The following is a 12,742-nucleotide window of genomic DNA, read 5'->3' as shown; positions in this document are numbered from 1 at the left end:
GGGAAGGTGCTTCGTCTCGGCCAGACCGGGGATTTAGGTTGTTTTTCACGAGCGTTCTCGGTTTCGTTTCTTTTTTTTTCTTTTCTTTTTTTTTTGTTTTTGTTTTTAAGCCCTTGGCTCCGTTTTCGCTCAAATTCGGGTTTTGTTTTCGTGTCCCAACAGTGGAGCAGCACATGGGGGGTGGGAAGCAACACAGAGGACCTTTCCAGGGGGTCCGTGTGAAGAACTCGGTGAAGGAGCTCCTGCTGCACTTCAGGAACAGCAAGCAGATGTCCTCGGGCTCCGCCACGGAGGAAAGCAAGGTAACCTGCATTTTTCAGCCCTGACATCAGTGCTTTTAATGGTTGCTGAAGCTGAAGAAAGAAAGAAGGAAAAAAAAAGGCATGCGATAACACTGGAAACAAACTGGGTGCCTTATCTGATGTGGCTGCAATCAGTGTTTTTCCTTTTCAATACGTAATGGAAGAACTGGGAAGAAATTAGTAAAAGGGCTTGCTGTAGGAGAAGGAGGCACCTAAGAGTGTTCTTGCTAAGCTTTATTTTCTGAAGGGAGTTTGGATAAAGATACCGCTCGTGTTATGAAACCTCAGAAACTCCCTGTTAACTCGAATGAGGTCATTCATTTCAAGAGTTGGGGAATCTTCTGAGAAGAGAAGTTTGTCATGCTATTGTGCTCCTCCGCGCGGAGCGCAGGATGTCAAGGCAGCCTCCTACGGCCTGAAAAGATACAAACAGGGAAAAAAAATAATTCTGGGAAGATTAAAGGGGATTTTTTGGATTAGTTGTTCTGAGTGTATGTTTGTGAGCTCGCTAGATGGGTGTTGTCACGGAAAGGTTTTTGCATAGAAAAGTTCACGGCATTGAAGTAGTACAAAATTGGCTGGCTTATTTATTTTTTAAAAAATAATCCTCAGAGCTCAGCAAGGAACAGTGTCTTTCTCTAGATTTTTGTGAGTTTTGTGGTATTGTAACAAATAGCTTAAAAAGCCTTAAGAAAAATAGTGGTTTTCATTTAAGTTCCATGAAAGTATTTCCATTTTCTAACCTTAATTAACAGCAATTAAATTAGGGTTAGATAATCATGTACAAGAATTATTCTAAGGTATATTCGATGTTTATAGAAGCAAGTCTCTGCTTCTGTCTTCTTGGTTTTGTTTTTGTTTTTTTTTCCCCCCCCTGAAATAACATTATAATAATGGAACAATCTGGATTTTTCTCCCAAGGCACAAGGAGGACTGGTGAACTACGACCAATACACAGGTAACAAACCTCTTTTAAATAACCCTTTGATAAGATTTTTAGAAGTTGATCGTAAGAGTAACCTCCAAATGGATTCTAAATTTGTTTTCTGTTCAGCAGAGCTGAAGAGCATACTAGGTCACAGTGGCAAAAGAAAGGCTCCTGAGCTACTTTCTGATGGACCTGCTTTCAAACGCCAAGCTAATGTTCACCCGCACCTCCTGGTAAGCTTGCAGTGATTTTTTTCTGTGCCTTATTTTTCCATTTGCTTTGTGCGATCAGAAACTGCCAGACACAATCATATGTCTGATGTTCTGGGGTTTGTTTTGATTTTCCTTTTTTTTTATTTTTTATTTTTTTCCTAACAGACACCGCCCCAGACCCCAACTTCTATGGATAACATGGAGGAGACCCATAAAACCGACCCAAAACACGACAGCAATTCTGACCTGCTTCAGAACATTATAAACATCAAGAACGAGTCGAGCCCGGTCTCTCTGAACACGGTGCAGGTTAGCTGGTTGCACAATGTCTCCAGCCACAGCTCACCTGGCGAGCAGTACCAGGATAGCCCGGGAACGCAGGCTTTCTCCCCGTCCCAGAAGTACCAAGCGTTCCAAGATCACACCTCCCAGCACATGCTCGACCCACCACAGCATTACCAGTTCCCTCCGTCGCAGAACCAGGATTTGTCACAGAGCTATCCTTCGGATGCCTCCCTGGACTACAGGCCCTTTGCTTCCAGTGACCAGTCTCCTGGCTACCAGCAGAACACCTTCGAGAGCCATGAGCTGCAGTACTGCCCGTCGCAGAGCTTCTCCTCCCTCTTGAACGACTCTGAAGGCTCCGAGGGCATCTCTGCTCCCCTCCAGCCTCTCGCCAGTGCCCACTCGCAGGCTGATGTCGGCCCCCATGCCCCCAACTTCAACTTGCTTTCCAATAACATCTGTGGCAGCCTGGAGCGCAGCGTCTCTCTGGCGACTTTGAATGTCTCTCTACCAGACCAAAACTTAGCCAGAAGCACGACGCAGTTGGGCAAGTCGTTTTTTCAGTGGCAAGTGGAGCAGGAGGAAAACAAACTAGCCAACATCTCTCAAGACCAGTTCCTTGCAAAAGACTCGGATGGAGACACGTGAGTGCTGTTTGTCTCTGTTTCTGATGGGGAATGTTGGACGGATGGAGACACGTGAGTGCTGTTTGTCTCCTGTTTCTGATGGGGAATGTTTCTGTTGGGATTTTGGTGGACCACGGGGTTGTAATGGATGCTGTTAATTAGCAGTGCTTGTGTGTCACAAGCACAGTAGTTTGGCAAGTTAAATGAAAACCGTGGTCTTGCTGATGGGCTGTGATGTATGGAATTGCAGCAGATGAGTAGACAAGGTGTTTGTCTAATTTAAGGTACTTATTGTTAGACTTTTATCTAGTAAACGGGGAGGAAAAGATTCTAATTTAGATGCTTTAAATCATCCTGGGAAGAAGGTGCCTGTATTCTTCTCTTAGTCACCCAGAGGAGGTCTGAAGCTGGCAGCATAACACCACTCCCATATGTTGGGATCTCTGCAATGGCTTGAGCCCCGGGTTGGGTGGTGGTGTAACTCTGTGTTTCCCCTCTCTCCCACAGCTTCCTTCACATTGCTGTTGCCCAGGGCCGACGAGCTCTCTCCTACGTTCTTGCAAGGAAGATGGCTGCCCTGCACATGCTGGATATTAAAGAGCACAACGGCCAGGTGAGGTTCTCAAAATCTTTGCACCTGCTTTGTGCACCTGAGTGCTTCTGCACGTCTGGACCTTGAGGAAGATGTGGTGAAATGCTTATTTAATATTAACCCCAAGATTTAGCCTGCATACTAATATTAACCTTGAGCTATTAATACTTCTTGGGATCACCTTGAGCTGGTAAAACTATGTGCTCTGCCTCATTTGTCCTGGCTTCCTGGTATTCATAATCGCTGCTTAAATAATACCAGGTAGCTAGGCTTTTTATTTGTTTTAGTCGTTCTTTCCTGTTAGAGATCAGATGACTAATAGCTTAAATTTTTTTTTCTCGATGTTTGCAGAGTGCTTTCCAGGTCGCTGTGGCTGCCAACCAGCATCTCATTGTGCAGGACCTGGTTAGCTTGGGGGCCCAAGTCAACACCACCGACTGCTGGGGGAGAACGCCGTTGCATGTTTGTGCTGAGAAGGGGCATGCCCAGGTCCTTCAGGTAAGAACCCAGCAGGCGTAGCTCTGCCCTGAGCGTTAGGGCTTCTACTTGGTATTAGTTGTCTTGGGAAACTCTGAAAACACCACTCCTCCCTTTATCTTTCTCTCTGGGTAGCCTTGTGAGCATGTCTCAAGGCTCTACAGTAAGGGCTTGAAGTGAGATTGAATTTCATGGTAAGGTTCTCACCTGAGTGTTAGAGTAATTTGGTGGAACCCTCTAGTCTATGAAAACAATTAAATATTAAGTATCTTCTTAATGGTGTTATTTATTGCAACTTTGTTGCAGTTAGACTGTATACAAACTTGAGTAAGCAATATGTGGTTTGGATTAAGACCTAAATGCATACCTGTTCCCACTTTTGTAGGCAATCCAAAAGGGAGCCATGGGAAGCAATCAGTATGTGGACCTTGAGGCAACAAACTATGATGGTGAGTAGTCAAGAGCTGATAATTTACAGAGTTACTGGATGTTACAATGTTTTATGGCTGCTGGTGTGGAGGTTAGCCTGGGATGAGAAGCAATAAAAATGGGGTATACCTTTGCCAGGTTAGAATTCACAATTACAATTGAAATTACGTTACAATTGGCATATCTATCAGATTAAACCCTGGTTAGTCTGGGTTAGAATTCACAATTACAATTGAAATTACATTACAATTGGCATATCTATCAGATTAAAACATAGTTAGTTAGTCTCTGCCTGTCAGGACCTCTTCCCTCTTACATGTGATTGCTGTGTTTGGCATGGAGAGCCTAGGTGGTAACAGGCTGCTGTTAAAAACGTGAGTTCCAGTGATATATTGGTGGGTGTAGAAGCCAGAATCTCTGACACCAGAGAGCTGCTTTAATTGAATCACTTCCCATATGATAGCTCTTTCTAGCCCACAGTCAGTTGCTACCTAACTCCTCTGGTGATGGACAAGCCAAATCTCGAGCCATTATTCAGGAGCAATCACTATCACTTACTAATGTGGAACTGTGTCTGAGTTTGACATGGAGAGAAGCTCCTTTATCCATCCTTCAAACCAGGCAGCCAGTCAATACTTCTCTTTGCATTTGTACATGAATGATGATTTTTATATTTTAATTTTTTTTTTAAGGCTTGACAGCGTTGCACTGTGCTGTTCTGGCCCATAATGCTGTGCTGCATGAGCTGCAAAACCGTCAGCCACCTCACTCCCCTGAGGTCCAGGAGCTTCTGTTGAGAAACAAGAGCCTGGTAGAAACCATCAAGACTCTAATACAAATGGGAGCATCTGTTGAAGCGAAAGTAAGTACGGGGGCTTTGCGTAAGGGCCAGATCCAGAGGGAATACGGAAGGAGAACATGTCCCTTTCTCCCACGCCACTTCTTAGCTTTATTACAAAGGAAGTAGACTAATTTGAAAGCTTCCCTGCAGCTTAATTTACCCAAGTGGAATGAGAATGTTGCGTTTATTCAAAACGAGGTATTATCAATGCAAATTGAACCATAGGGAAAGAGGGAAGTGACAGTCTAATTTCTGGATTAAGAATGGTGCTATGCTGGCTGCAGCTGGTTGTGTCTTAAAAGTAAGAATATGTTTGGGGCATTTGAGATATCTGTAGGAATATGGTGCTGATGATCTGGTTGTGTCTTAAAAGTAAGAATATGTTCGGAGCGCTTTGAGGTATCTGTAGGAATATGGTGCTGATGGTCCTTGTTCTTGAACTGCAAATTTTAGTGCAAAACTGCTTTCCTGTCCAGTTTAGGTCTGTGCTGGGCGAGATCATTACTTAGTATAACATTTGGTAGTTTTGGCTACGTAAGCTTACTGCCAAATGAGATCTGGTCCATTGTTCATTAGGTATTCATATTAAAATATATATTCAGATTGACTTTCAGGGAATATGTTTGTTCAACACTGCAGTTATTCTGCTTTCCATTTTATTTGTCTGCGTGTTCACCCAGTATAGGTGAAGACTTAACAGTTTCTTTTTTGCTAGGATCGCAAAAGTGGTCGCTCAGCTTTACACTTGGCAGCAGAAGAAGCAAATCTGGAGCTCATTCGTCTCTTTTTGGAGCTGCCCAACTGCCTCTCTTTTGTTAACGCAAAGGTAGGATGATTTCTCTGGAAGGCAGATACAATCCGGGGTGTGCATGTGTGTGGCACTGCGGGTGTCTGGAGATGCGTGCCTCCGCTCACGGAATGACTTCTTCTTCTCCTCCAGGCTTACAATGGGAACACAGCCCTCCACGTGGCTGCCAGCCTGCAGTATCGGGTGAGTCAGTTGGATGCTGTGCGGCTGCTGATGCGAAAGGGAGCTGATCCAAGCGCCAGAAACTTGGAGAATGAGCAGCCAGTTCATCTGGTTCCTGATGGCCTTGTAGGAGAACAGGTAAAAAAAAAAACGAACAACCCTCTCCTCCGCTCCCGTCTGTCACCATCTACACAAAAGTCTTAGTCCTCTCCAAAAGCTTCTTTTGGATTTTGAGTTGCAGCTTGTAAGGAAAAGGTTTAGCAATTGCCATTTTATCCAGGGATCTTTTGGTTTTAATGTCAGGATCAGGTAGAATATACAAAGACATGAAATTATAGGTTTCACTTGTAGCTTTCGTTTCTCCATCTCAGAAGCCTTTTCCTGTCAAACTAGGTTTTTTTCTTTGTAACCTTGCAACATACGAGTTAATATCACTTCTCTCGTTCCTGTCAGTAGGGCCAGAGATCATGCTTTTCTTGCTCTTGTCATAATTATTAATGGCGGTTCTTTGGCCTGAATAACAGATGAAGAAAGTCCCTTTTTCCTAGGAGCTGTACAAATACATGATGAAAAAAGTGACTCTTGGCCTAGGAAGCTAGTAATTTAAGCAGCTGAGTAACTCTGTTGCCTTTTGTTGGTTCAAATGCTGTAAAATTGGATAAATTCTGGTTTAACTGAACCTAGGCTTAGATAAATGAGGAATGCAGGCTTAGATAAATGGGTCTAGGGTGTGGTGAGTCAGATTATGACTCACTTGAGGATGATGAATACTAATGTTTTGTCTCTTTCTATTCTCCAGATAAGACGTATCCTAAAAGGGAAGGCGATTCAGCAGAGAGTGTCGCCGTTTTAAGCTCCATGTTCCTTGGAGTTCAGCAACTCACACTCACTGTCAGTCAGGCAGTCCTAATGTATCTGTAAATAGACCATTTGCCCAGTGTGGGCAAATGTTAGTTGTTTCTATGAAACAAAAGTATTTTGTTCACTATCATATAGTGGGTTATATGATTTTTAAAAAAAAAAGAAAAAACCCAACCAACACCCAAAGATCAGATTCCTCTGAGCAAATGGGAATGTTTCATTCCCAAGTATGTGGAACATTTGCATGGATTCCTGGATTTCATAGCTACGGCAAGACTGATGTTACTTAAACAGCCATACAGATAACTTCCAGCCAAGGACAATTCTACAGGAAATCTTTTTATTTAGAGAGGGCTGATACATGTTGACACTGCAGAATTTTTTTTGTTGTGTTTTTAAAAACACTGAAATATTAAGTGCAAGAGAAATCAAATATTTTTGAAGTTGACCATTTATTTATGTAACTTTGTAGCTTTCTTCCAATATCTTGTGCAGGATTGTATATAATCATTGGCATTATTGTACAGTTATATAGTTTTAAGAATCTGTTGATCACTTGGGGAATGAACTGAAAAAACAAGTTCCTTGATCTTGAACTTGCAAATTGCATATAAAGTTTTAATACTATACTGGTACAAATTGGGTAAATTCTGTTGCTTTGAAAGACCGAAGACCAAAAGTAAAGCTAAGATTGTTTTAGCACTGATTTGTGCATGCTTTTGGAGTTAATAGAGCAGGAAAAGCCATGCTTCTTCAGGGAACTGTATCTGTTTTTCTTGTACTCAGTAGAGGTTTTTCTTTTCATGGGACAATAGATTGAGGGAGAAAGATTGTGGGTTTTACTGTGTATATAACTTTGTTTTACTTCAAGGAGTATGATCCCGATTCAGTGAAAGTATTTAGCATGTACTTAACTGTTGATGCATGCTGAAATCTCTCCATGTTAATTATAATACTGCAATATGCGTAAGCCCCACTAGTGTCAGTAGGACTTAAGCACACGTGTAAGTAGTTTGCTGAATTGGGCTCTAGTTAATTCTAGAGACTTAGTGTTTTTCGCCTTCTAAGCAGAGTTAGTCCATTTATGGTTTTACCTTATAGGTATAGTGGCTAGCCAAGTAATATCTGAAGTTAATGTGTTTCTATTTTTTAATAATTATGGGAATTAATGCAAAATGTATACTAATGATGCTGTATACTTGTGGTCTGTTGGAGAAAGCTTCCTCCTATTGCTTTCAGAACAATCCTTGCTGGGCTGTAATCCAGTAATATGTTCTCTGTATGGTCTTTGCTCTTAAAACTGTTTTTCGCTCACATGCAATTGTCGTAAGTGTTTAATTAGTCTGATTTTGCTGTTTTGACAAAGTATGTCTTGTAGACAAGCTAAGTGAAAAAATCTGATATGCGGAGGCCTAGTTGCGATATATTTCTTAAAGGGTCTCATGTAACTTGCGTTTGAATAAACTTGCTAATTAAATTTTGGTGGTTACTGTCTGTGATACAAATAATGATGATGAAATCAAGTTTGAGATAAAACTGATTTTGCACGGTAATCCTGTGAGACTGGTGAAGGTCCATTTGTTAAGATGAAATGAAGTCTTTTCACCCTGCTGTTTATACTTTGTTGTTTGAAGCTAGTGCTTGGGTGTTTTGGATAATGCACCATGCAGTTGTATTGCCTGTGTATTTAGTAGATGTGCCCCAAATGGAACTAATAGTCACCACGTTGTCCAAATGGCAGGTTTTTGCCTGAACACTTGTTCCTGTGTACTTGAAAGAATGATAGCAGTTCTGACAATCTCATGTTTTCCCCATGACTTCCTTGCCTTGGTCCTCTGTTCTTACAGCTCGGGTACAAGCAGTCACCTTGGCACAGGTGAAAGCCTGTATGAGCAAATGATGCTATATGTGTGGGGAAAGACTCTCCTTGCTTCACAAATAAAAAGATGGGCTCTGAGCTCATGGTGACCTTTCAGGAGGAAGAACTGTCATCACAGACTGCCCTTGGCTGAGCACTGAGCTGGTGAGATGGCAACAGTCAAGAAAAGCAGATGATGCATTAGGATCTGTAGGAAAGGAACTAAAGAAAAACCAAGAGTTGCTGTATAAACCTGTTGTCCACCCTTACCTTACTGGTATGTATGGTTAGGGTGTCCTCTCAGATGAAAGTATTTTAGGATCGGAAGAGGCCCGGAGGTGTTCCTTGCAGGGACCAACAGAGCAAACCAGGGCTCTTCACCTGCCACAGCATTGGCTGACAGCAGGTATGACAGGTGGGCAGAGATATGACAAGCCAGAGAAACTGGATTGGGATGAACTGTTGCTTCCAGCATGAGAGCTGGAGGCTATTAATGAAGGTACCAGGTACACAACAGACAACAGGATGTGATTCCTTGAGATAGTGGAAGAATGTGGTAGAAACAAGACATTGGTTGATGGGTGCATACTTAGAAGGACCTTTATTGTGGAGAGTTACTAAAGAGATCAACCACATGAGGCCATCCTCTTGGTGTTGAAGGGTGAGGAAGTACCGTACTGCAGGCTTGCCCTATGCTCAGCTCTTCCCTGGGGACTTGCTGATGGCAACTCTTGCAGACCTGATAGCAGACTAGATTATAACCTTCACCCAAATGATTGTGGTTAGGCTTTTAGTGCTTCATGGGTTCAGTCTGGCTCGACTGATACTGGTTGCACCTTTCATGAGAAGAAAATGTAGGAAAATCATCTTGCAGCCAGTCAAGTGCTTCAGGGGAGCACTTGCAGATGCCCTGCTCTGTGCAAAAATTGTCTCTGGAAGTCTCAAAAATGGCTATTTGTGCTGAGGTAAGGTGATGGAGAGAGGAAGGTGTTTGTTATTTAGCAGATAAAAGTGGGAAATGGTGATGAATGCTGGAGATGGAATTGAATTTCTGGTTAGGGTATGCAAAGATGAAGTGGCACCTCTTTCTGTGAACGGGTAATTTGGCCTAGATTGTGTTGAAGGTGCTGTTGTCTGCATCTCTCACTGCAAGTGACCCTGTCTTAGGTCTTTTTCTAATTTTGTTTTGTATAAGGAGCCTGATAGTACTGTTACCAATTCATTTTCTTTATAAGACATGATCACAAGAATTGTTGGTGAGATATTTGGCCCATCACGTCAGCCCAGTCTGACTGCCTGGCATTTCTTTCTGGGTGGCGTTGGCAGCATAATCTCACAAAGTGATGAAGTACCTTGGGCTTGTAAGGGTGGCAGAGCACAAGCATGTGTTTGGTCAATGATTGAGCATGGAGCAGGTGCTGCTGGTAAGAGGCATTTAGCAACTGGTGCGCTGCTTTCAGTGGCACTTGTGCCCTTCTGGACTGGGCATTCCAGTATCCCCTCAGGAATTTTCAGCTTGAAGTGTTTGAAGCTAATTTAATCTGCCTAGAGCCTAATTTCATTGTCTCAAGAACTCAGTAGGCAATTTCACAAGAAAGCATCCCTGCTCTGAGTGTAATTGAGTCATTCTCTCTCCTATGATACTGGGAAGTTCTGGTATATCTGATATAACTAGTTATTAGAAATAATCCCTTTTTACTGAAGAGCAAGTGACATTAAATATTTAGCTGGCTAATAGGGTTTACCTGAAAACTTAGGGTGTTGGGAAAATGCTGAATAGCATTTATTGATGTGGATGCAGGCACACCATTTATTTCTCTGCTCTGAGTAGAGGCAGAAGAGGCTCTGGCTTAGGTCCGAGTAGGGATATTAAGACACATGGAGCTTTGTTCCCAGGATGTTTCTGATTTGTTTGTCTAAGTAAGCCAAACCTCAGGAAAGGGTTGCTTTTTGATCTTTGTGGGCTACTCATCTGGCTGGAGTTGTGGAAGGTGGCAATCCATGATTTACAAGAAATGTGTTCTGCTTCTGGGGATGGAAAAAGTATGTTTCCCACATTTATTGCTCATTTTATATTTTTATCCGAAAAAAAATCCCCATATCCAGGAAGTGCATTCTTAGAGAGATTGGGTGTGGTAGAAGCCACTGCAAAGATACGACATGAACTGCTTGTTCTTCTTGCCTGACACTTTGCTTATCTGGTTGCCTTTCTATTAAAAATATACATGCTCTCCTGTGTAAGAGAAGAGCTGAGGATGATTAAAGTGCAGTGAACATGGGAAGATAAAGGGCAGGTTCCTGACCTGGTCTTTCAGCGCATCCAAACCAAATTCTTCTATTATCTATTACCTTTCTTGAGTGTTTGGTGGTCATCTTGGCCTGAGATGCTGATGGCTTGGGAGAGTGTACAACTGGCTTCTCACCAAGTTGGCCAATAGTGCTGCCTTTCACTTTCCACAATTAGGACAAGGACCAGCATTGCTGCTGCAGACACTGGCCTGAGTTGGGGTTTAGAAGGGCAAGTGGAATTCCCAGATGTTTGGATGCTTTCCAAGCAGCATCCCACCTCCCTTCATCACCCCCCAGCCCTTCCCCCCTGCCCTGAGCTGCAGCGAGGGCTCACCTGGCAGCATTTTGCTATTTTGAGAGGAAGCCTCTCTTAGCATCTCTGAATTTCTTCTAGAAGATTAAATACTGATTTGAAAGGAGAAAGGCTGAGTTTGCTCAAGGGATGGATTGCTGCTGGAGGCAGAACAAATTAACCCCTAAATGAAGTTGTTCCTTGCTATCTGGGAATCCTTATCTGTACACAAAGCCCATATGGGCAGATCTGTTTCCTGGCTAATGGACCAGTGTCTAATCTTATGGCACAGTATTTTTTTAGATCCTATCACCATTAGCAAAAAAATCAAGATAGCACTAATGAAATTGGGAACCTCACTAGTGTGGAGAGGTCTGTTTTCAAATACTTGGATTTGTGGGTTGGTTTCTCCTTCAGATTCATATCTTGGTCTTGCTGGAGAAAGGTAATATATCTTGGGCTGTGTTTGTTTAGTGTGTATTTATTTTCAGGTCTTGTGATTAAGAGGCTGACTGAATAAGTCTTTGTTTTACCTGGTAAACCTTATTCTATTAGCCCTGAAAACATGATCTAGGCTGTTTTGAGAAAGTAGTTGCTGCAGTAACCAACCTGTACTTCACACGTGGTTTTCCTCTTAGTTTCTGTTGAAATGTCTCGCTTCCCCTTTTGCTAGTCAGTGAGCCTGAGGGAAAGGTGACCAAGGTGGTCCTTTGGATTTAGGAGGGGAGCAGACAATTGAAAGAAGTTGCCCGTTGCTCCTGTGAACTTGTCTGGGCTGCGAATCGGACCGTGAAGTGTCTGAGTGAAACATCTTCATGTGGATGTAGTGCAGAAATGCTTTTGCATATGTTTAATGAAAGCTTGTAGCTCTGTTCAGACGGTCTCAGTCACGTATGTGACCTTTTGGTACCACAGTAGGTACTGTTTGGTACTGTGGTGGGTCCTGGTACCAAACTCTGTGTGTTGGCTGCCTATAGGTGGTTTTTAGGACCCAAATAAAAGATCTCTTTTGACTTGACCTGGGAGGTAGAAGTTGGATCATTTTGGTCTGTAGCTCCTTGGGATGGCCTTCAATCATTGCTCACATGGCTCTCAAGGTGTTTCTGGGACAGCCCAGAGTTGTCCTGTAAGCTTCAAACTCAGACTTGCCATAAAAGTGGACTAAGACTACATTAACACTGCTGTGTGTGGCCAGCCAATAAACCCTGCGGAGCTCAGCAGGTACATCTTCTTACCACAGGTCCTTGCCCAAGGACTTTCACTCCGCTTAGAACAGTCCAGTAAGTGATGCCAATAAAATTGGAGTTTCTATAAGAAGAATTGGAAATTTGAGGTCACAGTAATGAATGTTCTTGAGAGATGCTTATGGTGCTACCTATGACCTTTGCATCCTTTGCGCTGCAGTTGGGCATGCTGTGTAGGAGTAAGAACTGGGTCACCAGTTGCAGCCCACGTACATTTTGAGGGGAAGTGTTTTAGGAGCAATTTGAGGGAAACCATCAAGATAGATAGTAGTGTGCTGTTATCATTATTCATCAGTAGATTTCCGGGTGGCTTCGAAAGCCAGTAATAATGATTAATTTCATCAGCTAGCTAAGAAACCAGAGGCAGAGAGAAGGAAAGAAGCTCACTGAAGATACTCAAAGAACTGCAGGAGCTTCATCCAAAGACAGTGCAGGCTTGCATTTATCCTTCTAGTTGCCTGCTCTTTCTAAATTTGCTGAATGATGCAGTGAGCAATAACTGATTTGTATGTCACTCATGATCCTTTTGTAAGTCA

At 42.8% G+C, this 12,742-nt stretch overlaps 1 protein-coding gene across 3 annotated transcripts; it reads left to right on the top strand.

The window, feature by feature from the left end:
- The first annotated feature begins 162 nt into the window (after positions 1-162).
- Positions 163-8,711, top strand: NFKBIZ (nuclear factor of kappa light polypeptide gene enhancer in B-cells inhibitor, zeta). Of its 3 annotated transcripts, XR_001412632.1 has the most exons (12): positions 163-302; positions 1,224-1,260; positions 1,357-1,463; positions 1,608-2,371; positions 2,861-2,966; positions 3,297-3,443; positions 3,808-3,871; positions 4,544-4,713; positions 5,408-5,518; positions 5,633-5,800; positions 6,462-7,396; positions 8,701-8,711. XR_001412632.1 is itself a non-coding variant. In XM_014947440.1 (11 exons), the coding sequence occupies exons 1-11, from the start codon at positions 174-176 to the stop codon at positions 6,513-6,515; spliced, it is 1,854 nt and encodes a 617-aa protein (XP_014802926.1). In that variant the 5' UTR covers positions 163-173; the 3' UTR covers positions 6,516-8,076. The 3 variants fall into 3 exon arrangements, 2 of the variants coding, with proteins under 2 accessions (XP_014802926.1, XP_014802925.1); XM_014947440.1 differs by lacking the exon at positions 8,701-8,711 and having other exon boundaries at positions 1,360-1,463; positions 6,462-8,076; XM_014947439.1 differs by lacking the exon at positions 8,701-8,711 and having other exon boundaries at positions 6,462-8,076.
- The last annotated feature ends 4,031 nt before the right edge of the window (positions 8,712-12,742 follow it).

The sequence above is a fragment of the Calidris pugnax genome, unplaced genomic scaffold (genome assembly GCF_001431845.1).
Source record: "Calidris pugnax isolate Ruff unplaced genomic scaffold, ASM143184v1 scaffold95, whole genome shotgun sequence".
Classification (NCBI taxonomy): Eukaryota; Metazoa; Chordata; class Aves; order Charadriiformes; family Scolopacidae; genus Calidris; species Calidris pugnax.
Note: the sequence above shows the minus strand (reverse complement) of the source record. Positions and strands in the feature narration are given on the sequence as shown.

What these genes read in the sequence shown, in the direction of transcription:
- NFKBIZ (XM_014947439.1), top strand. Translation starts at nt 174, where the DNA reads ATGGGGGGTGGGAAGCAACACAGAGGACCTTTCCAGGGGGTCCGTGTG. An exon ending in CCGCCACGGAGGAAAGCAAG is followed by an intron (nt 303 to 1,223) that starts GTAACCTGCATT and finishes TTTTCTCCCAAG; the next exon opens with GCACAAGGAGGACTGGTGAA. An exon ending in TCTCTTTTGTTAACGCAAAG is followed by an intron (nt 5,519 to 5,632) that starts GTAGGATGATTT and finishes CTTCTCCTCCAG; the next exon opens with GCTTACAATGGGAACACAGC.